The 27218-nt window shown below is 39.8% G+C and overlaps 1 protein-coding gene across 3 annotated transcripts in view; it reads right to left on the bottom strand.

The window, feature by feature from the left end:
• Window positions 1-1048: 1048 nt before the first annotated feature.
• The window catches only part of PRKG2 (protein kinase cGMP-dependent 2), a 105265-nt gene continuing 79095 nt past the window's right edge, over window positions 1049-27218 (bottom strand). For all 3 annotated transcript variants that reach the window (XM_047856397.1, XM_047856398.1, XM_047856399.1), the window contains 6 exons: window positions 19910-20073; window positions 15256-15378; window positions 14027-14089; window positions 6297-6363; window positions 3350-3488; window positions 1049-1439 (listed from right to left, as the gene is read on the bottom strand). In XM_047856397.1, the coding sequence (XP_047712353.1) occupies window positions 3393-3488; window positions 6297-6363; window positions 14027-14089; window positions 15256-15378; window positions 19910-20073 (513 nt within the window). In that variant the 3' untranslated portion in view covers window positions 1049-1439; window positions 3350-3392. The remainder of the gene's footprint in view (window positions 1440-3349; window positions 3489-6296; window positions 6364-14026; window positions 14090-15255; window positions 15379-19909; window positions 20074-27218) is intronic.

Below are 27218 nucleotides of genomic sequence, written 5' to 3'. Positions count from 1 at the left end.
CCCTTGTTTCCTGGAATGCTTGCTCTTGAAACGCTAAGATTCCATGAAAGGAGTCTGACTGGTTTAAGAACACCACAATGTGAGGAATCCAAGCTGTGGAGAGGACATGTGCAGGCACTCTGGTCAGAAGTCCTAGTCTTGAGTGTCCTCAGCCTAGGCTCCAGATAGTGAGTAACAAGGCTTTAGGTGATTCTAGGTTCCGGCTATTGAAGTTACCCCAGTCTATGAGTCTTTCCCCCCGATGTCCCAGATGTTGTGGTGCAGAGACAAGCCATCTTCTCTGTGTGTTTGAATTCCTGACCCACAGAATCTAGGATAATAATAAGACTGTTGTTCTAAGCAACTAAATTGTGGTTGTTATATAGTCATAATAACTGGGACTAAGCTATGAAAAACCACAACAGTGAAATTGTGAATGAAATGCACATAGAAGCCAATGTCTAGCTTTGAGGGCAATCAACAGTCAGTATGTTTATGATTACTTTAGAATCTTGTGTGAATCAGATAAAAGATGTAAATACCCCTAGCACAATGCCTAGCAATAAAGAACAAGGATTTATTATTATGCCAAAAGAAATATATGTATATATTTATTTCCAAATGGTTATTATCAGTGACCTATAAGTATTAATATTCTGGCCCAATACTCCAAAGCTTTACATGTATATCTCTCTGAGTTACAGATGAATAAAGATATGGTTTACTGTTCACACAAATCTGGGCAGAGCTAGAATTCAAACCCAGATCTTTTTAACTTCAAAACTCTTACTTTTCATCATTATATTCTTCTCCCTCCAGACATTTTCATATTTAGAGAAAATATTCAGAAACTACAATTGTGAAAAGTTGGCCCCAAAGAGAAGAGCCTCAAGAATGAAAACTTAACCTTGCATTTGGAAAAGAGAGAACAAGAATGATTTAATGATCAGGAATACGATAGGCTGTATTTTCTAAGAATATATATACACATATATGTCCTTAATTCATAAAAAATTAGAGTTTAGAAATGTAGGTGAGCTGTTAATAAAGCACTTCATTTTGGTGAGGATTAATTCTTCATCTTTACTTCATGATTTAAAAGAAGAAGATAAATACTGATTTTAATTGGAACAACTGTACATACAGATATCAATGATATATAGGTTCAAGACTAAATGGTTATTAAGTCCCCTTTGATTCTAACAGAGACGGTAACAGTAGCTCCCACCTATGCAGCATTGATTATTTCACAGATATCAGCAAAGGACTCTTTGGGTGTCTTTGTTAAGGCCTGAAACAGGCCTCTAAAGTAGGTACCACTTTACCATGCCTTCTTCTACAGGTGAGAAAGCTAGTGCTCTACTCAAAGCAGTGAACTCAGTTTCCCAAGGTCACCCAGCTAGGAAACAGTGGAATTATTGGGGTTATATGATGGTTCATTTCTTCGTCTTTATAAAGTACTGTAAAGGAAACAAAATAAAATCAAATGTGGAGATTGTATACTGATATGGCCAATCACAGGCAAAATAAAACTGTAATACTCTCAGTTGGTTTTTATTGTATGTATGTAAGTCTTTTTTGAATTACAACTATTGATCTCCTTTGAGAATATTAATTATTATTATAACTATATAATTCTAATATCCATCCAATGCATAAATTTTCTACATTTATAGGTGGGCAATTTAAAAATATATACATGAAAAACATACAATGCTTACAAACCAAATGCAAATAAAAATCTCTTAAAAATCTTAGAAATTCATTAAGCAGGTTATGTTGATCCTATTAAAAATGCTTTGTCTATGTACAATACATAATCTTTAAAAATACTACTCCAGGAAACAAAAATTCTTTGGTTCAGCAAAAGGATTCTCTAAATGTGGAAATTCAGTTTGTTAAGGATGCACCTTCTTGGGTTGGGCCTCACTTAACTGGTTTGACTTTTCAGGAAGCATATAGCTGACTCTTTCTGAATGCTGAAAATATGGGTGGAGAGTGGGTAGAGGTTGCTTTTCCCATAGAACATTAGCATGTGAAAATATAACCAGAAGCTTGAATAATGCAGGAACTTAGATGTTATTTTTACTCTGCCAGATCAAAAAGATACAGAGAAAGTCTGCTTCCCATCCATTTGGTAGGATTTTGGTCGATACATAAAAACATTCTCTAGTAAACTTCTTAGGCACTGGCATCCAATGCCATTGAAACTAGTCTATTCATCATCTGGAAGGTTGTGAGAAGACAGAAGGGCACATCCTGGATGTCCCTTTTACTTAAGTCCTATGACTTCCCGAGGTGCTTGCCTACCTCAAAAATCTAAAATTATAAACACATCCATGACTCAAATCTCCTTAAAAAGTTATTGATGCAACAGTGATTACAGTGCATCAACATTAGTCAATGGGACTTTCATTAAAAATTAACTGTGGTTATTCTATACTCTTGATTGATTAACAGCAACATTCATAGAACTGGCCAAAATATCTCAGGGTTTCAGAGTCAGCAACCTGACCCATTAGAAATTATTCTCCTCCATATTTAATGAGAAGAAAAAGCCTTCACAATTTTGTGCCTGTGCGTTTTCTACTTTGATTGGGAAAATATTTAGCATATAAGATAAAACCTTTCCAAAGGCCCATCACCTGATCACACATTATAACTACTTTTAACAAGGCTTTTGAAAAGTCTCTGAGGTATCACAGCTGGTCACAGGAGAATGAAAAATATTTTTTGCTTTATTTTTTCCAAGTTCCCCAATGGAATATAATTACTGGCTGGATGAATTAACTCATTTATGTTAGGAAGTGGTACCACTAATACTTAAACTTGCCTTTCCCAGACCAGCACCAGAAACTATTAACATGTTTTTAGGTGGAATGCAGGTGAAAATCAAGAGCTTGTATGGACTACAAAGATTTCTGCAAACCACGACTTTGAGATGCCGTAATGCTTACATGGAATTGCTGTCACAGGGGAAGCCTTCTAAAGCTCACCCCTGTTCTTCCTTCCATTTGTGTGACTTAGTTGCTCAAAGGCAAGACACTTTTTAAACCTTATTAGGATTCAAAGGAGACAAGTATGATTGGGATGGAGCAACAGATTGCAGAGAAAATGGTGCCCCATCAGCACAACTGGTTCAGACTGTGGAGAGGGGAATAGGATAGCCTTCAGCATTTGAGAAAAGCGAAGAATAGAATACGTGAATAATTCACAGCATCTAAATGAGACATTATAATTCAGAACCACCTTCATAGCCACATCGTCCACCCAGCTCATGGCCAGGGATTCCTCTTCCCTAATGGTCTTCCAAAAGATATTATAATACTCCAAAGAGAGAAATGATCACTATTGGGTTATTGGTCCTTACACTCTTCTTCTGTATGTATCGGCAGTAATCATCTTTTCTTCTGTCAGAAGTCTTTATCCCAGCCTGACAGTTCATCTGGAGGCACACCCTTTTCAGGGGGATACTTGTCAAAGTAGCTGTGGTCTGTGGGTCCACTGAGCTAATAGAGGAAGAATTAAACCAAAGGTGAGGAGAACGTTGACTGAGCAAGCTATTATATACAGGTAATGCTTCTTATATTTGAACAACGATTTTATACTGCAACCACTGGTAAGTTACATGTAAGGAAAAGATGACCATTTATCATTAAAAAAATTTTTTTTACATTTATTTATTTTTGATAGACAGAGAGAGACAGAGCACAAGTGGGGGAGGCGCAGAGAGAGAAGGAGACACAGAATCCGAAGCAGGCTCCAGGCTCTGAGCTGTCAGCACAGAGCCCGATGCGGGGCTCAAACCCATGAACCGCGAGATCGTGACCTGAGCCGAAGTTGGACGCTCACCCAACTGAGCCACCCAGGCGCCCCTACCAATTATCATTTTTGAGCCTCAATGGATCTGGTCACTGCATTACATTCAATAGAAGCTTCCTGGCCTGAGGAGGTACATCCAAAAGAAAAAGTGGTAGAAATTATATCTTTTTTTTTTTCAGATTGAAAAACATTTTAACAGCAAATATTTTTTAAAAATCAAAATTTGCCACTTTTAAATACTTTTTCCACTTTATAAAAGTGGATTTTTATACGGTTAATTGACCCATATAAAGTTTCCAGAATGCCAAAGGGTCAATTTAAAATATGACTGACCCTGTTCAAAGAGTGAAATGATTCTGGAATTAACCTATTTTGCAAATCAGATGATTTTCAATTATTTGCTTGCAAACAAAATTTAAAAGTACACAACTGGACTCTCAGCTGATAAATCAGTACAAATACTACTTATGGAAGGTCATAATGTGTTTTTAGAGGAGGTTGGAGATCACTCATAAGGTATTCAAAGCAACACTGCTAATATAAAACCTTCCATTCCCACTTACCTATGTGAACACAGCTCTTAGCATTTATATCCATATAATTTTAAATATTTTTTGTATTTATTTATTTTTGAGAAAGAGATAAATAGAGAGAGAGAGAGCACAAGCAGGGGACGGGCAGAGAGGGAGACACAGAATCCAAAACAGGTTCCAGGCTCTGAGCTGTCAGCACAGAACCCCATGCGGGGCTTGAACTCATGAGCAGTGAGATCATGACCTGAGCCAAAGTCAGACGTTTAACCAACTGAGCCACCCAATATAATTTTAAAAAGGAATAGAATTGATGTGGACCCTGAACCCATTCCCATTCTTTTATTGTTATTGTTATTTTTATTATTATTATTTAATTTCAGAGAGAGAGACACAGCATGAGTGGGAGAGAGGGGCAGAGAGAGAGAGAGAGAGAGAGAATCTTGAGCCCAGTGAGCCCGATCCCATGACTCAGGCAAAATCAAGAGTTGGACGCTCAACCTACTGAACCATGCAGGCACCCCCTGATCCCATTTTTTTAATAAGTGACATTTCTCTCTTTTCAGGAAATATTTGTTAAATACTTACTTTAAAATTTTATAACATATTTCTGTTGATTGATACTCAATGCTATAAAAATGTAATTATAACTGAATCCAGAAGAAATATTTATGTTGTCACAGAAATTTCTGTTTTTTCACAGGGATTTTAAAATTTAGAAAACTATAGCTCAAAGGCATTTAAAGAATACCCAAATACTGGCAAGCATAGGAATACTTTTACATAAATAATTTTTTTAGGGAAAATAGGATGGGAATATAAAAATATAAATTCAGGGAGAAAAAAGAATTATGTAATATTGCTGTCAGTATTTTTTATTTTTTAAGTATATTTTTTTACTTTGAGAGACAGAGACAGAGAGAGAGAGAGAGAGAGAGAGAGAGAGAGAGAGAGAAAGAGCATAAGGTGGGGTGGGGGGGAGAGGGGAAGAAATAGAGAATCCCAAGCTGGTTCTGAGCTGTCAGCGCAGAGCCCAAGGCGAGGCTCCATCTCAGGAACCATGAGATCATGACCTGAGCCAAAATCAAGAGTCAGATGTTTAACCCACTGAGCCACCCAGGCGCCCCACTGTCTGTATTTTTTAAGTGGCTGATGGGCATCAAATCTCACTGGTATTTAGATCACATTGCATATATTTAAAGGAGGAATGTTTTACTTCAAAATGTCAATATTTACAACAAACTAGAAATCACATCCTTCACAATAATTTAAGCATGTGATGAAAACACTGAGATGTCAATCTAAAAATGTACGAGGGAGTCACAGATCTTTAAAATTCCAGTAACAAGAACACCGCATAGAGTCTGTAGGGTGTTGACCTAGATCATTCCTGAGTCATTCTTCCCCTTGCAAGTTAGCAGATGATCTGCTTTCTCTAGAGCTGGGCTGTCCCACCAGCAACAGGTGGTGACTGAGCACGTGGAAGGTGGCTAGTTCAAAGTGAGATTGCTGTAACTGTAAAATCCACTTGGGATTTCAAAAACAGTATGGAAAAATGAACGTGACATCTCATTAAAATTTTATATCGATGACACATCAAAACGGCAAGTTTTTAATACGCTGTAGTGATTAAAACTAATTTCACCCGTTTCATTTTCCTATGGCTAACTAGAAAATTTTAAATAACACGTATGATTCATATTATATACTTCTAGAGCCCTTTGTCAGTCTGACCAACACCAACGACATGGGGACTTAGATTTATATGTAACTGGTTCCTGAGAATTGAGCTAATCGCCATCAAATAAGAAATGCTACTTAGTCCCTATAATCACAACTACTGTGACATTTTCACAGGCTTTTAAAAACCGATTAAAAAATCTAAACTGTGACACACACAAAGACACCCATATTCTGCTTATAAAAACAGAAACTAGAACAAATGGAGTAGAGTAGATACCATACCTCTCTTTGTAAAGGTGATGGAAGGTTCCGCGCTTTCAGTCCCTCCCAATTAAAACCATTCAACCACCTGAGAAGTAAAAACAGTACAGAGGAATATTACTTGCCAGATCAACTCTTAACACATCAAGGTGTCTGTCAGTCCATTCTGTTGCCCTCTCCCCACCCACGACAGTGCAGCTGCAAGTGGCCAGTGGAAAAATGCATGTCTGTCTGGTTGTCTGCTGTCACATTAAATCCATGCCCACTAACCTCAAGGGGGCAGTTAATGCTGCCCAGCAATTGGTCTAGATTTCCCTGTTGTCCCACCCATTGTCACACTCCCCTAGACTCATAATTCATACTTGGTCCTCCCTCCTCAAACTTCCAGAAACCTTCCTCACCTCCATCCTCACTCCCAAATGGTGACCTGGCTTCCTGTTTCACTGAAAAAAACTGAGTTGCCACAATCCCCTACCAGCATATCTGCCTGCCTGTCCACATCCGCGTGCTTGCATCCCTGGTGCACCAGGGTTAACTCGGTAAGCTCAGCTCAGCTCCTCCACCGGGTACTTGATCCTGGAGACGTCTCTATTCAGAGGCATGTATCTGCCATTGTCCTCTCTCTTGAATCTTTAATGTCTACCTGCTAGATCATTCCCATCAGTATGGGGGCATTTTATTTCTTCCAACCACAAAAACACCTTCCCTTTGTTTTTAAATTTTATTTATTTATTTTGAGACACAGAGAGAGACAGAGAGACAGAGAGAGCACAGGAGGGGCAGAGAGAGAGAGAGAGAGAGAGAGAGAGAGAGTCCTAAGCAGGCTCCACACTGTCAGCATAGAGCCCAACGTGGGGCTCAAACTCACGAATCCTGAAATAATGACCTGAGCCAATATCAAGAGTCAGACGCTTAACCAACTGAGCCACCCAGGCACCCCCAAAATGCCCTCCCTTGACCTGAGTGCCCATCCAACTTTCACTTTATTTTTCTCCCCCCACCACAGGAAAACTCCTTGGAAGGATGATCTAATCCCTCTACTTACCAATTTTCTCCTGACTGCACCTGTATTTCTCCTGAATGCAATCAGCATTCACCCCCTTCACTCCTGTGAACTCTTCAATTCTGTTTTTGTCTTACCTAACCTATGAGCATTTGCCATGGTTCATCACTCAGGCTTCCTAAAATACTGTTTTCACTTGGCTTCCAAGACATGTTATTCTCCTACCTTTTTGGGTGCTGTCCCTCCTTTCCCACTGCTATTTCCATAGGAAATCGGTGTGCTCCAGGGCTCAGTCCTTGAACCTTCTTTTTTCAACTACCCTCATTTCCTGGGTAAACTCATTCAGTCTTACAGCTTTGGATAGCATTTATACACTGGTTAACCATTTCTATTTCCAATCAAGAGCTCTCCATTGCTTCCCAGGCTAATAGCTACAGCTGCTATTCCCCATCTCCTAAGTAGGTGTCTAACCTGCATCTAGCATGTAGCAGGCCCACACTGGAGGTCCAAATGTTCTCCCAACGAGCTGGCCTCAACTCTTCCAGTTGTTCCAACCAAAGACCTTGGAGTTATCCTTTCTCTCATCTCTACCTCAGTCCAAATGCAAATCTTGTCAGTGTTACCTTCAAAATCTATCTGAATTCACAATGTGAAAAATTCTCATCACCTTCACTCTACCAGCATGGGCTAAGCCACTACTATTCCTCACCTGTATTATTGCAATAACTTCCCAAGAAGTCTTCCTGCTTTTGTCCACAGAAAATCACTGAGCAGCAAGTGTGATCATTTAAAACATAAGTCAGATCACGTCAGACCTTTGTTCAACGCCCCCCCCCCCAATGCTTCCCATTTTGCTCAGTGTGAAAGGCCAAGACTTCACTGTAACCCCTAAGGCCTTGCACACCACCCTTTCCACCACCACCCCATACCCCACTCACCACCTTCCTACTTTCCTTCCTCTCTTCTTCCTCATTCTTCCAACAAGGCAGAGATGCTCCCACTTGCAGACCTCTGCACTCAAAGCTAGATGGTTCTCTCCCCAGATTTGCATGTGGTTTGTTCCCTCAACACTGTCAGGTCTTTTCTCAAAGATCATTTTCTTAGTGAGGTCTTCTTTGACCATCCAATGTAACATGTCACCTCCATACCCCCCACCCCACTTCTTATCCTCCTTCCTGCTTTAGTTCTCTGCTATCTGATGTATCTGCCATATACTTTACTTAGTTATCCTGTTCATCCTATCTTCCCCGCTAGAATGCTAGCTCCATGAGGACAAGAATTTTCATCTGTTTGCTTTCCTTCTGTGTCCCTGACACTAGGAGCAAGACTAGTCATCAAACCAGGCTCAATAAATGTTTGTTTGTTTTTTTTTTAATTTTTTTTCAACGTTTATTTATTTTTGGGACAGAGAGAGACAGAGCATGAACGGGGGAGGGGCAGAGAGAGAGGGAGACACAGAATCGGAAACAGGCTCCAGGCTCTGAGCCATCAGCCCAGAGCCTGACGCGGGGCTCGAACTCCCGGACCGCGAGATCGTGACCTGGCTGAAGTCGGACGCTTAACTGACTGCGCCACCCAGGCGCCCCAATAAATGTTTGTTGAATAACTGAATGACTCTTCAAGAGAAGACACTTATGCATAACCTCTTCCTATCATGTCTTAGAATATCATTCCACCTTGGTGGTGCTCTTGGTGATTTGTATACAAAAAGCTCCAAGATAAAAATGTATTTTACAATCATCTGTAATGAGGTTAAGCTGATGGCCAGATGAATTTTCTTTTTATTTATTGCTTCCACATCATTAATCTAAAAATAAAATTATCTGGGGTTGCCTGGGTGGCTCAGTCAGTTAAGTGTACAACTTTGGCTCAGGTCATGACCTCAGGGTTCATGAGTTCGAGCCCTGCATCAGGCTCTGTGCTGTCAGCCTCCCTCTCCAGATCCTCTGCCTCCCTCTCACTCTTCCCCTCCCCTGCTTTTGCTCTCTCCCAATCTCTCTCTCTCTCAAAAGTAAATAAAAACATTTTTTAAAAAAAGAAGAAAATAAATAAATAAATAAATAAATAAATAAATAAATAAATAAATGTAATGATCTGGTCTTTAGGACACATATCAAACTTGGTGGGTTGGAAATGCAACAGTAGAAGTAAGGAGGCCTTGCTTCTCTTGGATGTAAATAATGTATTCTGTCTCTCGGAATCTTATAAGGAACATGTAATAATACTCTTCTATACCCACTGATCTTTTCTATTGAACAGCTCGCCAGCACAATTTATGGAAAGTCAGTTTGGTCCCAGGCATCAAAAACAAACAAACAAACAAACAAACAAAGGTCCTGCTTTTAGGATATTTATATTTTGGTAGGAGTTTACAAGGAAATAAACAAAACAAATAAACAATACTAATACTTAATTTCAGATACTAGTAAGGACTAGGAAGATAAAAGGGAATAACGTGGTGGCGGGTAACTGAGATTGGATGTTAGGACTGGCTGGAATGAAGAGAGGGGAGATCCATGGGAAAACTCGTGGCAAGGCCCTAAATGAAAGGAAGTGATGGAAATGATCTGAGGGGTGGTGAATGGAGAGGAAACTAGAACAAAAAATAAGGTATCTGAGAACTGGCCAGAGGCCAGGCCACGTAAGCCTTGTAGAACATAGTATGGAATCAGGATTTTATGCTTAATGGGAAGCCATCAGAAAGTTCTAAGCCAGGGGCACCTGGATGGCTCAGTCAGTGAAGCGTCCGACTCTTGATCTTGGCTCAGGTCATGATCTCACGGTTTGTGAGTTTCGGCCCTGCATCAGGCCCCATGCACCGACAGTACAGAGCCTGCTTGGGATTCTCTCTCTACCTCTCTCTCTGCTCCCGATCCCCACTTGCTTTCTCTCTCAGAATAAATTAAAAAAGCAAACTTAATAAAATGTTTCAAATCAAAGTAGGAAGAGGAAAAAAGTCACTCTCAGTGACATCACACTGTCAGTGAGAAGCCTGCTTGGGATTCTCTTGCTCCTTTACTCTATGTCACTCCCCCGCTCTGTGCCTCTCTCTCTCAATCTCTCTCTCTCTCTCTCTCTCAGAATAAATAAACTTAAAAAAAGATTTAAAAAAGGAAGAAGAAAAAAAAGAAAGTTCTAAGGAAATGACGGAATCTAAGCACACTTCCAAAGGATAATTCTGGCTGCTGTGTGGAGCATGACCACAGGGGGCCTTGATGCTGCAGGGCCTTGGTAGAGATGTGAGGCTGAAGGCTGGGTGATTTTGGGAGGCTGTCCCACTCCTGTCTGTGAGCCACACCAGAAGTTATGTTGTTCCATCTTTTTTTTTTTTAATGTTCATTTATTTATTTTTGAGTGAGAGAGAATGTGAACTGGGGAGGGGCAGAGACGGAGGGAGACAGAGAATCCCAAGCAGGCTTCACTGACAGCACAGAGCCTGACACGGGGCTAGAACTCACAAATGGTGAGATCATGACCGGAGCCAAAATCAAGAGTGGGATGTTTAACTGACCAAGCCACCCAGGCTCCCTATGCTCTTCCATCTTTTCTAATCTCTTCCCACCCCTGGAGTTGGTCTTCATTCAGTCTCTGGCTTCCCCATTCCAAGTCTAAGCTTAGCAAGACAAAAAGTACTATAAACAGAGGGAAGGCTCTAGTACGTTCCATTTCAGATGCCATTCTTAACCGAAAGGGCCATTTTAGTGAAAGCTGTTGAGACACGAATCAAAGAGTGAAAGTCAGACAGCAGCCCCAACTGTATGGCTTCCTCTGTTCTTGCTACAAAACCACAGAAGTCCTCTCCCTGAACCACCCATCAGCTTCTTTGCATAGACTGAGGCTCCGTTTTTAGGGATTTCTAGGTGCACAGTTATGTGGATTCTTTTCTTTTGCCACCAGATATCGCCACAATTTCTTTTAACATATTTTACAGTGCTCTCTACCCAGAAGCTACTCCATAAATATTAATAAAAATCACTGCTGTTACTCTACCGAATCAAAGAGCCTATACATTTTTCGCTGAGTACTTGTTACAATTTGACTTATGGCAATATTTACTTAACATGAGTGGCCATTCACTTAACACTTGGCCTTTTGACACCAACCACATTTTAAGTAATGCCAGTGCCAGCATGCATTCATGTGGGAAAAATATTCACCAAAAAAATATTAGCAGCAATGGCACATAAATTGCTTCTTCATTTTTAGAAGCCCCGTAGAAGCTATTCTTTGAAAGTAATTTTAGTGGCTAGACCTATTAATGGTAACATTAAGACACCTGAAACAAATTATTCCCCTATCTAGCAGGAAAGATTTAATTGCACCCTACAAATATATTATCCCTCTTTTCAGATAGGTGTTGGGAGACGTGATCGGTGCCTAGTTTATAAGTTAGCTCAGAAATAGGGGAGGGAGGCACTCTGATTATTTTTAGTTCAGGTGACTTAACTCAGAATGGACAACCAACAACAGGCCATGTTAAACTGTATTGTTTTTAAATACAAACTTAAAATGAATGGTTCTCTAAGAAAAAAGCATATGTTTTACTTTAGAGAGGAGTGGGAAAATCTGATGGCAAATTTCAGAAAGATATTCTTTTTCAGTCCAAGAATACACTGAGTAGGGAAGCTCTAAGCCTTGGAGACATGTGGAAGGTTTTAGAACCCTCCTACTTGAAGGCAGGGAGAGATCTCTTTTTCAGGTCCCCCCTGCCTCAGCTTTGTATCATAAGAAGCACTACAAAAATCAGATGAAATGATGTCTTTGAGCTCCTGGGGCTCACTGAACGGCACTGTGTAAATTTGGTACATCTCATTACTGACCTCTATCTCATGTGCGGCACTCTGTACCCTAATGCGGCAAAGAACATCCTGCCTGTTAAGAAGAGTGGGTAAATTAATCCCCACAGGGAAGGAAATTCAAAATTCTTCATTACCACGCTGATGTGAGAAAAGCCTTTAGTATCAATTTGTATGTGCATCCAATCACAATTTGACAGCCACATTTAAATGAGCCTCAGGTAAATAAGAAATAAAAGATACAGCCAGAGCCTGTTAACCCAACCATCCCAGAGCAAAATTGAAGACGCTTCTTTAATGAGAGAAAGGAGGACAATAATATTGGAAGAATGACTTTAACTGACAGGACACTTGTTTGCCTAATATGAATAGCGGGCTTATGTGTCATTTTATAATGAGAACAGAAATTGTGATAACAGCATGGAGAAAGAAAGATAAATTGGAATCTAAGACAAATAAGGAGCTTGACACTGAGGGCAATCCAAAGGATCACAAAGAACGATAAAATACCAAAAGCATTTTGATGTCTCTAAATGCGCAGAGGAGTCTGTATCATCCTCCCTCCCTCCTAACACACCCTTAAGGCAAGGCCCAATATGAATTTACAATGTTGAATACATGGCTTTATTTCAAGTAAGTTCATGAATAGATGGAGCAGGGCTGGCAGCAGGGGATTTTTTTTTTTTTTTGAAGCTGCACCACTACTGTTAAAGCAAAATGAATAGTGTTTCTATTCAGAAGCTTCTCTCCCTTTATTTCCATGCTGCATTTATATGCCTCTGCTTCTTCAGTACAAAAAAAAAAAAATCCAGATAGGAATGAAATACTGAGAGGTGTTTTCATTTCTGAACAGAAAACACTTTAGCGGGTTCACATGTTTTCAATGATGAAATTCTCAAATTTAGTTTTTCTTTTATCAACAGTACTATCAACAGGCGATATTTTATATCTGTATACCATGAGGAAAATTAAAACATCTTGAGGACTGCAGGATTTAGCTAGGCATCAATTTAAAAAAAAATCTGGGGGCACATGGGTGGCTCAGTCAGTTGAGCGTTTGACTCTTGATTTCAGTTCAGGTTATGATCCCAGGGTCATGGAATTGAGCCCCAAATGGGGCTCCACGCTAAGCACAGAGACTGCTTAAGATTCTCTCTCTCTCTCTCTCTCTCTCTCTCTCTTTCTCTCTCTCTCTCTCTTTCTCTCTCTCTCTCTGTCTCCCTCTGCCCTCTCCCCTGCTTGCGTTCTCTAAAAAAAAAAAAAAAAAAAAATCTGAAAGGCTTTAACTCCTCATATGCAACCACATCAAAGAGGATAACTCACGCAAGTCACCAATGGTTCTAAAGACCAGCTTTAGAAATCCACAGAACCAAAGAGATGCATATTAGATTACTGTATAAGGCTAAAACACTGTTTGAGGTTTTGTGGAAATCAATGTACTTTACCCCAAAAGTGAAATACAACACTAGGCTTCAAAATTTGGAGAGCTAGTCCGAGGAAAATTATATTTAAAATAAATACATATTATTACTAAAACTAAAAAAGAACACTATTTAACAGTTGATTTCTCTTTAATATTGACAACAGAGACTATATTGTACTTTACTCATAAATCAAAGGTCAAAATTAAAAATTAATTCGTCTATAGAATCCAAGTTGATATTAAAAAAAATAAGAATAGCAGTGTATAAAAAGCTAAGTCACTATAACTTAAAGACGTGATTTTGTCACTTGTTTTAGAACTTCATCCATTCTTGATGTGAATTTCCAACAGTAAAGAAATGAAACTGATTATTGTAACTGCACCTAGTAAAACACAAATTAAAAAGAAAAACACCAAAAAGGAAAAACTGAGCATCCGTAAAGGGACCCTTGTGACCTACTGAGAGAAGCTTCATTTTTTTTCTATAAATTTCTTTTTTTTTTTTTCTGGCAGAGAATTAGCTATGTACCTGTGTCTCTTAATGTCATTGATTCCATTCTTCAGATTTCCGAGTCTCTCCGTTGGATTTTGCCTAAAAAAAAAAAAAAAAATGTTTTTTGAAAAGGCAATTTATAGTAACTATGCCTCAGTGAATTTTAAATTAAAATTTAACATTTTTTATATATATATTTGTTCATTCATTATTCAACAATATCCACAGAGCAGGCAGCTCAGTAAAGGGAGATGAAAACCACACGCCCCTTTCTGGCATGTGTGTATGTATATAGACGTACATACCCCAGTTCTTTAAATGAGCTATGAATAAATGCTTAAAACAACAGGAGGATGCTATCTTACCAACTTTGCTAAGAAACCAGAGAAAGCTTTCGAGAATCATTTACATCTGAGCTGGAATCTTAGAAACATGCAGAAATTTGTCGGCAGCCCACAGTTAGGTTTCACATCCTAAATTTACTCAATGGTAATGATTTAAAAAAAAAAAAGTTCAAATATGAAAAAAAAAGAAAACAGTGACAAAATAAAGTTAAAACACAAAGTCCAGAAGTCTTCTGTTCTCCAATAAATTATTTTTAAGGGTAAACAGAAATTTAGAATAATTTAAAATAAGGCTAGAGAAGTACTGTTTTTTTTAAATGAAGGCTGAGAGGGCTTTTAGGAACATTTGATCATCACCACTGATTTTCTCTCAAAATAACAAGGTGGTAAGTTGATAATCCTTTATTAAACTAAGGTTCATTTTGCCCTCTAACAGATAAAGGCGATTCTCAAAGATGAGCTGAAAAATGTGGATCTCTTTTAAACTGGAAGTACGTACTATGATTCTGAAACATGAAGTAAACTCAAATTCCCAGTACAAAACAGAAAATGACTTTCTTTAAATATGATTTAGCTACATAGAAAAGTACAAAAAGTAAACCTATACCTAATTTTTTTTTTAATTTTTTTTTTCAACGTTTATTTATTTTTGGGACAGAGAGAGACAGAGCACGAACGGGGGAGGGGCAGAGAGAGAGGGAGACACAGGCTCGGAAACAGGCTCCAGGCTCCGAGCCATCAGCCCAGAGCCCGACGCGGGGCTCGAACTCACGGACCGCGAGATCGTGACCTGGCTGAAGTCGGACGCTTAACCGACTGCGCCACCCAGGCGCCCCTACCTAATTTTAAAATGCATGGAAACAGAAATGAGAACACTTCACACATTCCCCAGGAACTAGGGCTTTTAATTTTCATTCTCACCTGCAAAGCCTGCGAATCAAATCCTCAGGCCTTCTTGTTATCTTTCTGGGAAAATCCATTTTTTCAATTCCTTTGAGAATCAAATTGTAGGTCATCATTTGGTCAATCCCGGAAAAGGGAGGGCTGAAGAAAAGCCAAAACACGACACTAGGACCAACTTCTCAGATCCATTTACAACTGAGTTTCTTTTCTTTTCCTCCCTTCCACCCTCCCCCATTCTTTCTCCTTTGACATTGAATAAGAAGTATATGTATATATGCAGGAAAATAGTTTCATTAGTCTCACATCACTTAACAAATTACACACATACACAAGAGATAATTTGTCAGGCGGTGATGATAATCACTAAAAAGAAAAATAAAGGAGGAGACAGAGTGACAGAGAGAGGTGTGATTTTCTTAGACCCAGTGGATAGGAAAAGCCTCTTTCATAAGTTGACAATTGAGCGGCGGTATCAGTGGAGAGAGGGAGGAATGAGCCACACTTGTTATCTGCAGGCAAAAGACTGCAGGATAACAGGTACAAAGGCCGTGAGTTAGGCGGGACCTGGGATGTTCTGGGAACAGTGAGGGCAGGGTTGCTGGCAGAATGAGTAAGCAAGGAGGTGGGGAGTAGAAGAGATGGGGGCCGTATCATGTGAAGCTAGTGGATGATGGTAAGGGCCTAGGGATACGTTCTGAGTCAGATGATGGAGTTTACAGCAGTCAGAGTAAGCTTTAAAAAAAAAAAAGTGTCTGGGGCGCCTGGGTGGCGCAGTCGGTTGAGCGTCCGACTTCAGCCAGGTCACGATCTCGCGGTCCGTGAGTTCGAGCCCCGCGTTGGGCTCTGGGCAGACGGCTCAGAGCCTGGAGCCTGTTTCCGATTCTGTGTCTCCCTCTCTCTCTGCCCCTCCCCCGTTCATGCTCTGTCTCTCTCTGTCCCAAAAATAAATAAACGTTGAAAAAAATTAAAAAAAAAAAAAAGTGTCAAAAATGACCCGTGACAGCGCCGGTGGTAGGGGAAGTAAGGCCCAGTAGCCTGAACTAAGGATTGTAGAAGTGAAGGTGGTGAGATGTGGTTGGATTCTGGATCTATTTAGATGGTAAAGCCAACAGGAATTGCTAATGGGGTGAGTGTGGTGTGTGGCAGAAAAAAAAGGATTCAAGAATGATGCTAGTGTTTTGACCTATGGAATGGAGCTAGCGTTCACCAAGAGAAGAAAAGCTGGAGTGGGGGCCAGAGGTGGGGGTGCAGGGGTACAGAGCAGGTTATGAAATATCCAAATAGAGTTATGTTGTAGATGTCCAAATAGGCTAAGCAGGCAGCTGAATTTAGGAGTCTGGCACTCAGGAAACAGGTCAGAGCTGGAGGTATGATTCTGGGGCATCATCAGATGATATTTCCGGCTTGATGATACCCACTGAGGAGTGAGTAGACAGAAAAGGGATCAAGGACTGAAGCGGCCTGATGCTGAGAGGGCTGGAGGATGAGAAGGGTCCAGCAATGAAGACTGAGGTAGAGCCACCAGCGTGAGAAAAGAAATGAGAGAAAGGGAGGTCCCAGAAGCCACGTGAAGAGAATATTTCAAGGAAAGTGTTCCTGAGGTGAGTAAGAAAGCATTGCGAATTGGCCATTGAATTTGGATAACAGAAAAGCAAAGATGACTTTCATGAACTACCCTGCCAATATCTTGGCCATGCTTGAGAACTTTTGCTGCTAAGAGTTCCCACTCTTAGTAATAAACCTGAAGTTAGGTTGGTGCACCAAGTGTGCAACAGAAGTCTGTGTTTTGCTTATAAAGAAAATGAGGGATGAAACAAAAGGTATCGCTGTATTTTCAATACTTACGTATTTACAGCTATGTTGTGTCTGTTGTGTTTTGGTTTGTTTCACTTCTTTTCTCATTTTCATTTACCTTCTGACTCTAGGGTTCGGGTCACTTAAAATGAACATTTCTCTTACCCCACCCTGAAAACCTTTACAAAAATAATTTCTCAACTTCTTTTTGACAGCTCAAAGCCACTTTAGCAAATCCACATTATTGAGGTTCCCCTCTTCCTTATTCGCTCCCTTGATTTCCCTACTCCTTGCAGCCGTTTATTCCAGCTGATAAAGACTGAGATGTATATTCTCTAGTTACCTACAAGAACCACGTGTGTCTCTTAGAAATGCAGCTGGCAAATTTCCGAGGGATGAGAAACAAATTCTTGAGACAGAACTCCTTGTGTCCCAAGACTTTAAGAAACTTTCTCTCTGAATGACAGTCTGGACAATTTTCTCTTCTTTTCTTCAAAATATTAAGCAATGAATATTGGAAAATGAATACAGATAATATAATCTTCTGTATCTGTGTGCTTAATGTATGTGGACACTGAGGTGACTATAGCCCACAGGTAATCTAACATTGGAATCTTTAGTGTGAAAGTTCAAGATTTTATGAAACTTGTTTTTTAATGTTTGTTTATTTTTGAGAGAGAAAGAGAGAAAGAGAAAGTGGAGGAGGGGCAGAGAGAGAAGGAGACACAGAACCCGAAGCAGGGTCCAGGCTCTGAGCGGTCAGTACAGAGCCCGATTCAGGGCTCAAATCCACAATACCTGTGGTATATTCACAGGTGCCCCTATGAAACTCTTCTTAAAAAAAATTTTTTTGGGGGCGCCTGGGTGGCTTGGTTGGTTAAGCGTCCGACTTCAGCTCAGGTCATGATCTCACGGTCCGTGAGTTCGAGCCCCTCGTCGGGCTCTGTGCTGACCGCTCAGAGCCTGGAGCCTGTTTCAGATTCTGTGTCTCCCTATCTTTCTGCCCCTCCCGTGTTCATGCTCTGTCTCTCTCTGTCTCAAAAATTAATAAACGTTAAAAAAAAATTAAAAAAAAATTTTTTTGGGGGGGGTACGCCTGGGTGGCTCAGTCGGTTAAGTGTCTGACTTCAGCTCAGGTAATGATCTTGCGGTCCGTGAGTTCGAGTCCCGCGTAGGGCTCTGTGCTGACAGTTCAGAGCCTGGAGCCTGTTTCAGATTTTGTGTCTCCCTCTCTCTCTGACCCTTCCCCATTCATGCTCTGTCTCTCCCTGTCTCAAAAATAAATAAACGTAACGTTTATTTATTTTTGAGAGAGAGTGTGAGCCGAGAAGGGGCAGACAGAGAGGGAGACACAGAATCTAAAACAGGCTCCAGGCTCTGAGCTGTCAGCACAGAGCCCGACATGGGGCTTGAACCCACAACCCATGAGATCATGACCTGAGCCGAAGTCTGGCACTCAACTGGCTGAGCCACCCAGACGTCCCATATGAAACTCGTTAAGTATGTGTAGAGACGTGAATCCCCGTCAACAGACTCATTCCAGTATTTCCTATGTCACTCCATATGCAAATCCTCCCTGAATATAAGACTGACAACATTTGTTTATAAAAGTTTATAGGGATGATCGAAACAGTTTGAAACAGAGGCAGAAAACTGAACTTAATCCTGTGTGTATGTCCATGCATTACATTAAAAACACATATGGAGGCACCTGGGTGGCTCAGTCCATTAAATGTCCAACTTCGGCTCAGGTCAGGATCTCACCATTCAGTTCGTGAGTTCCAGCCCTGAATCAGACTGGTTGCTGTCAGCACAGAGCCCACTTCAGATCCTCTGTCCCCTCCCCTTCTCTCTCTGCCCCTCCCCCTACCCCATGCACATGCTCTCTCTCTCTCTCAAAAACAAATAGACATTAAAAAAATAGAAACACATATGTATAAGGCATGGGCATGTAATGGAAAGTGTGTCACATTTAGGGTTAGAAGATCTGGGATCAAATCCCTGATATTAAGCAGGCAGCCATCGGTCCTGGCTTTCTAATCCATAAAATTTAAATCATAAGATAATCATAACAAAAATTTAAATTATAAAATAATAAAAATTCTTTCTTTAACTTCCACATAGATTTATGAAAGCAAAACTAGATAACACACATGTAAGTGCTTTGTAAACTTGCAAAGTGTTTCACAACATGAAGTAGTATTACATAAAGCCTATATATGTGTGTGTGCACATGTGGGTACAAATGCATGCGCACGTATGTGTACGTGTGCATGTGTGTTGAATATTTGGGATCTTGGATTCATTAACATAGCCCTTTAATCCCTCCAGGAACGATAATCCAATTTTCACTGCTAAACTTCCTGCTGTGTCTGGTGTCTGTTCATTAGCACCTCTAGAAAGCAGATGACAAGGAGATTAAAATTTAAATCCAGGAATTTTCCTTTCTCTTAGCTTTTCTCGTTAATGATTTATTGGGAAGATGGAAAAGCATGGCTAAAGGCAGTTTCATTCTTTAACAGATTTAATTGAAATATGATTACTATTTTCTCAACTGCAAAAAATATATACAAGAGGAAATAATAACAGCCCGCAACTGAAATTCCTTTTCTTATTCTTATAACAGGATTACCAAAATCTTCACACCCTTAGTATGTTATCCATGAAAAGAGGATAGAAATTCTGTATTCCTTTTCTCGTACCTTCCTGAATGTGTTCTCCACGTTACAAACCAGCAAGCATGCTACATGTAAAACATACATACGGGAAGAGTCATCACATCGAATCAAAAACATTTATAAAATGTTAAACTCTTAAATTATATATTTTTATCATTAGTAAACTATTTTGGCACTTCTGTGAACTTGAATGTACTTACTTGCCAGTGAGGAGCTCATACACTAGAATTCCCAGGGACCAAAAATCCACACTGAAGTCATGTCCTTTGTTGAGAATGACTTCAGGAGCTACATACTCTGGAGTTCCACAGAACGTCCACGTTTTCTGTCCAGATCCTATTTTCTTAGCAAATCCAAAGTCAACCTGGGAAAGAATGTCAAAGACATTTTCAGAGACCATAAAACTCATGTTCTTTAAGTCTCCCTCTGACTTTTCCTATCTTCTGTCTATACCTCCATCCTCCCCTTCACACACACACACACACACACACACACACACACACACACCACTGACACTCTCATGTATTCTTTTGTAGGTCCAGGTATGAATCTAGTTACACTGGAGAAAGTTCCATGCACACCCCCTCTATGCCCAAGACCCCTAGAGGATAAGAGGAATGGCTAGCAAGAGTAGACGATTACAACAAATGTGAAGCTCAGAGCAAGCAGACAAATAATTTTCCAATCAGTGGTGGTATATTCATCAGGAAGAGAAAAGAAAGGGGAAGAGATTGGCCCTAGTGCACTTCAAGCTTCATCATAAAAAGAAAAATACTAACAGAATTCAGAGTTTGGGAAAGGGAACATTATTGAAAAAAAGAAAGGGGGTCTTAAAATTCTGATCAATCTTTAAAAACCATTATGAACAATGTCCACACCCTTTACATTTTGGCATTCCAAAGAAAAAGCTGGGATCATCTCATCTCAACTTTGGCCAGACTGTGTACACTTTCAGTCCTTCTTAGGGAGGTCAGTGGTGAATAGCACCTGCACGAAATTATTTGTTCTGGAAAGACACAGTCAGCGCCCACTATCGGCCAGGCTCTGTGCTAGGCTTACAGATACAGAGCTGACTAGGAGAAACTCAGAGTATTGGGAATACTTATGCACATGTGATTAATATTATTTTATGTGCTACATGACACAGTAGACAATTGTACAGAGGGACAGAAACACAGACTTCTGGAACATAAGGGAGAAGACCACTAGGGAAGATGTCATTAGGAGGTAATATCTGAGCCTGGCCCTGACTAAGGATCAGGAACTCTCCTAGGGTAATGAATTAGTGCTACCCTCATCCATCCTTTCAGAATAGGGCCCTCCACTTCTCTGAGACTCTATTCAACGAACTAACTCTGTGCACAGAATAGAGACAGGAAAGAAGGCCGGAGCAACAAAAGGCTCTCTCACTGAATGGAGGCAGTGTATATGACTGACATCCTGCCCTGCAAAACAAACAGTTGGTTTCTGTCCACAGGGGCTATTTAGCATGTACTTTTCATCTCTAATACATACAGATATTATTTTAATAAAACCACCCTCCACCTCTCTGAAGTAAACAGAGACACAAATTATACCTGGGCCTCAACATGCACATGTTAATAGTTTCATTATACATGGACTATCCCAATAACATGGCAATAATATCGGCCAAAAGAAAATAAGGCGAATATATCAAAAGAGGCCCTCACCTAAAAGAGTATGTCAGTGAACTAGAAAATCCAGCCCTCGTTTATTTATTTGACTATTAATACTTAAAGTCTTTGTTTTACCCTAAATCTCTTAGGAATTTAGCTTTTTACTAATGCTTTTTAGTACTTATCATACAACAGCAAGGATTTCCTTATTAGAAAAAGGGAATTTAAACAGCCTAATTTGAAGCTGGCTTTTACTGTTTTATCTACACAAAATGACTCATAAAGATGATATCTAAGGGATGACTGAGTATATTATGAAATTAAAATCTGTAACCAGCTGAGATTAGCTTATCTACTTATTCCTCAGAGAAAGAACTGATATGAAAGTCCTAGCTAATTTTATAAAGACTGAAATTTAAGAGACAAGAAAGCAATGCTTATAATTGCATTTGTGTGCATGCACATATGGAAATATTACATTTTGTTGTTTCGTAATAGCCTTTCAACTCATTTTTTGTTTCATTGTATTTAAGTTTTCCATTTCAAAATGACTGGAAGGTCATTAGATGTTTAGGAGAGTTTTCCAGCCCTGAAAGTGGGGAATTTTAATTCGAACAGCTGGGTTTGCTTTTGTAATATTTGAATATTGGCCCACAGAGATGGCAATAATTGTATTAAGATTTTAAGATTTATGAAAACTTACCACTTCTCTCCTTTGATCTCATCAACTTTATTTTAATCCACTTGGTCAGAGGAAATGCACACTCAGACCCATCCAAAGTCACGTGCCTAATAAAGAAGGCCCCAGATCTTCTGACGTCAAGTTCTGTGTATTCTCTATAGACATTCATACCACCTCTGTCTTGTACCACTCTGGATTCCACCATGAAGCCTCAGTCTTCTTTTAACACTATCTCTTCGGGCAACAGAAATGTAAGCTTCTTCCTTCATTCAGTCAATGAGTATCTACTGAATACGAATATGTACCAAACACCAGGATACAAAGCCCCATTTCTCCCAGAGATTACATTCAAGAGAAAGAAGAGAATATGCATAAAAATAGAAGATCACATATAATAATGCCAGATAGTGACATACCCTGTGAAGAAACATCTGGCAGAGTTAGGTATGGAGATCAATAGGAATTTTACTTTAAATAGGATGACTACAAAAAGGCTCTTTGAAGATGTAGCATTTGAGCAGATTTCAGCAGAAATCTGTGTGACATAAGAAAAAGAGCTCTGTAAAAATCTAAGCAAGACTAATTCTGACAGAGAAAGAGGAGTGTAAAGGCCCCAGCATTTGGGAACATGCATAGTAAGTTCAAGGATCAGCAAGACGGCCAGTGTGGCTGGGCCACTGCATGAGGGGAAGAGAGACAGTGGATGAGGGCAGATTATGTGTTGGTCTGGCAAGTCCCAGAAAGAGCTTCAGATTTGTTTTTTGTCTAAGAGACTGCTGGAGGATAAAGAAGGGGATGCATGTCCTAATGTCTTAAAACAATCATTCTAGAAGGCAAGAAAACAGACCCCCACTGTTTAGAAAAGAAATTCTAACAAAACTGGGCTTTCAAGAAGAATATCCAGAGAAGCTACACACAGGCTTTCCCTTGTCTCTATTAAATTTCTATTATTAAAAACAGCTTACATTATGCTGGGAATTCAAAAGCATTAAGTCTCCAAAGATTTTAATGAACTAGAAGGTTTTAAGATGCTTCTAAACCTGTAGCGGTGATTGCATCATTCAGAAGTAGAAAAATTAGCATTGTGGCTTGCTGGACCTGTGTCCAGTAAGTATTAGCTTCTTTCCCAGAAGTTTCTCTCCGGGTCAGTAAATTTGTCAGATATTGGTTCTCTTGGTCACATAAAAAGTGGATACAAAATGACCAGTCTAATTAAGCCAAATGATTCATGGGGACATAACATTCCAAAAAAATATTTATGTGGAATTTTCAGGTCACTTACTTTGCCCAAGTCTAGACAAGGGTAAAATGGAATCTGTTTATCCTGTCTGCAATAACCAAAGATGATTTCACGTCCTTGCGATACTAACGTCCATCCACTAAAACAGGCAACAGTGGATGGCTTCCACTGTATGGAACAGGGAGTGAGGGAGGCTAGGGTATGGAATGGATGAGTCTTTCACGACAACAGCCCATTTTTATGGGGGTGTTGTGACTCACCTGAAATACTTAGAGCATTTACTAGTAAGTGGGCAAGGTCAAGAGGAGCTCTGCGTGCACGAGCACAAACTGAAAAAAAATCTTTTGAGGCTCATCTTATATGCCACCACCTCTTTGAAGCTTTTCTTGCATTTACAGAACTAATTCTCTTCTCCTATGAAGTTCTTCAACATTGTTTATACGCCACAGTTACATCCCTCATGCAGCATCATCTAGTTGTGTGTGAGTACATCTAGCTCCTTGAAGAGAAGCATTATGTCCTATTCATTTTGTAGCCCCTACAGCATTTATAACACAGCATATGTTCAACACCTGTTTGGTGAAAAAAAGCTGCATGGAGAGATAACTGTTAACACCGGTTTCAGTAAGATATGTAAATGTATATGTATGATCTTTACCACAGCTTTGTGAGCTGGGGACTATCACCCCAATGTTAAAGATGAAAAAATTAAAGTATTGGAAGGTCATGGATACTTGAGGTGAGACTTGAACCAGGTTTCAAAGGGAGCCTTTCCATTTTACATAAATTGATGAGGAAGCAGACAACTTTTAAGGGCAAGGAAGCAGCATATTTTAAGCACATTGGTGGGAAAAGCTGAGTTGTTACTTAATAAATCCAGCTGATAATGGTCTGGGAAAAGGAATATAGCTGAACCTGATGATTCCTTTTATTTTTCAAGTTAGGAAAAACTCAATACATATAAAATAATGTGACATACATGCAGGTTATAAAGCATGGGCATAAAAGCACCCTTGTACCCACCACCAGGTTAACAAAGTAGAACCAATGCAGAAGCCCTGTGTGCTCCTCGCTTGGTGTCCTCCTGCGTGTTACCAAGAGGCCACCACTATCCTGACTTTTGTGTTGGTCAGGTACTCGTATTCATTTCTAAGTATACCGCATAGAATCCTTAAGTAAAATAAATTCTCGTTTTTAAAAATTTTAGAAAAACCCTATATTTAGTTTGCACAAAATGCCCATTTTCACTTAAAATTATACTTGTGAATTCGATTGATATTGGCGTGCATTTATTTTCACTGCTGTATCATACACCACTGAATTAACATGCAACGGTTTTTTGGTCTGTTACGCTGCTGACAGGCATTTGTCTTAAACCTTATTGTGTGCTATCATAGAAATGCATCTATTAGCACCATCTTCCATGTTACCTAGCAGATGTAGATGAAAAATGGGAGAAGTACAAGGCCAAAGACGCGGTGTCTTCAATTTTACGACACATTGTCAAATTACTTTCATTAGGGATCCTACTGTATTAGCACTCCCTTCACCAGCAGCATGTGTAGCATTCCTGTTGCTCAGCACCCTTGCCATCCTTTAGCGATATCGACTTTTATTTTTGCCATTTTTAAGCATCGAATCACTGTGGTTTCAATTCGCATTCCCCCCACATTAGTAATTAGTTTGAACTACAGCATTATAATTAGTTCTGATATCTGAGAGAGTTTCCTCCCACCCTGCTCTTACTTGTCTTCAGAAATGTCTTGCCTATTCTCGGCCCTTGGTTATTCTAGATAAACTTTAGCATCAGTTTTCCAAACTTCAAGGAAAGGTTCTCTGGAATTCCACTGGAAGTGTATCTAATCTGTAGATCATTCCGGAGGCTATTCATATCTTTGTGATGTCGAGTCTTGTTATTTTTAAACCTAGTACCTCTTTCTGAGTTACAATGCTCTAGTTACAATGTTCTGAGTTACAATGCTCTGTGTTATTAATGCTCTAGCTACCGTAACAAACATATCTAAGAAAGTATAAGAGCTTAAAGCTCGACATTAATTTATTTCTCTTTTCATAATGAGTTTTCTTGAGCAGTAGGGGGACCTCCAAGCACTGGGACAGGAACACGGGCTCTTTCCATGTTATGGCTCTGCCAACTTCAAATCTCGGCATTTGTTGGCCGCAAGGCAGAAAGACTGCATCAAGATCGTGTGCAGGGATCACTATCAGCCTAGGTCTGATAATGGTACACAGCATGTCAGCTCACACTTCATTAGCCAGAACTGTGCCCCAGGGCCGCACCTGGCCACAAGGAAGGATGGGGTGCCTTGTCTAGCTCTGTGCCCAGAAGAAAGAGAATGAGCCTATTAATTTACATATTTTAACGTCTTTCTATGAATTCATCTAAGTTCCTCAACAAAGCTCTTACACGTTTTTGTTAGACTTAGTCCTAGACTTATATTTTTATTTCTATCATGTAAAATATATATGTTCGCATGTTTTTTAAAAATGGTATTTGTATTTGTATTTATCAACTGTGGTTTTGATAATTAAAAACACACTTAGTTCTCCTATTACTAATCATGTATCAGCGATCATACTAAACTCTTCACTTAATTTTAATAATTTATTGTTACACTCTGGATTTCTATATAATCCTATCACATAGGAAAATAGGTTTTGTTGGTTATGTCTCAATCTTTCCATTTTATTTATATCTTCCTGCATCGGGTTAGAACCTCCAGTAAAACACAGAAGCGCTTATTTCACTGACTTTTTTTTTTACTTTTTTTTTTAATGTTTATTTATTTTGGGGACAGAGAGAGACAGAGCATGAACGGGGGAGGGGCAGAGAGAGAGGTAGACACAGAATCGGAAGCAGGCTCCAGGCTCCGAGCCATCAGCCCAGAGCCCGACGCGGGGCTCGAACTCACGGACCGCGAGATCGTGACCTGAGCTGAAGTCGGACGCTTAACCGACTGAGCCACCCAGGCACCCCTCACTGACTTTTAAAAGCATACTTCTACTGTTTCATCATTATGCGTGGTGTTTGCTCCAAATTTTTGTTACCTATCTTCCATTGGGTTAATACAATTTATTTCTATTCCTAATGGCTAAGATTTTATCATAGGTGAATGTAGAAACATATCAAAAAATTCTCTGCATCTACGGAGGTGTTTATATCGTTGTTTTTCTTTGTTAATATATTAAAATGGTGATTTGGTTTAACAGAATTTTTTTTTAATTTTTTAATGTTTACTTGTTTTTGAGAGGGGGGAGGGGCAGAGAGAGAGGGAGACACAGAATCCAAAGCACCAGGATCCAAGCTGGCAGCACAGAGCCTGAAGCGGGGCTCGCGCTCACAAACCGAGAGATGGTGACCTGAGCCAGAGTCTGATGCTTAACCGACTGAGCCACCCAGGCGCCCCTTTAATAGATTTTTTTAATGTTAAACTATGCTTGAGTTCCTGAGATATATCCAGTTTTGTTATGATGTCTTGTTATAATTTGTATCCAGTTTGCTAATATTTTACTTTTGATTTTTACACTAAATTTACGAGCTGGATGGCTAGATGGGACATTCATTTGCCTTCCTAAGGAGCTTCCTTTAGAGAATCAAGTTCATACTAGCCTCACAGAACAAGATGGAAATTATCTCTTACTCCTTTCTGAAAGAATTCACATATGATTAGAATTATAAGTCCTTGAAGTGAATCTTCTGGATGTGGTGTGCTATAGACTGAATATCTAGGTCTCTACAAAATTCCTATGTAGAAGCTCTAAACCCCAATATAATGACATTTGGAGGTGGGGCCTTTGGGAGGTAAGTAGGCCACAAATTAGGCCAGTTATCATGAATGGGATTAGCGCCCTTATGAAAAGAGACACAAGAAAGATTCTCTCTCTCTCTGCCACGGGAGGACACAGTGAGAAGACAGCCATCTGCAAACCAG

This window comes from Prionailurus viverrinus, chromosome B1, assembly GCF_022837055.1.
Source record: "Prionailurus viverrinus isolate Anna chromosome B1, UM_Priviv_1.0, whole genome shotgun sequence".
Classification (NCBI taxonomy): Eukaryota; Metazoa; Chordata; class Mammalia; order Carnivora; family Felidae; genus Prionailurus; species Prionailurus viverrinus.
This window is presented reverse-complemented; position numbering and strand designations above follow the sequence as displayed.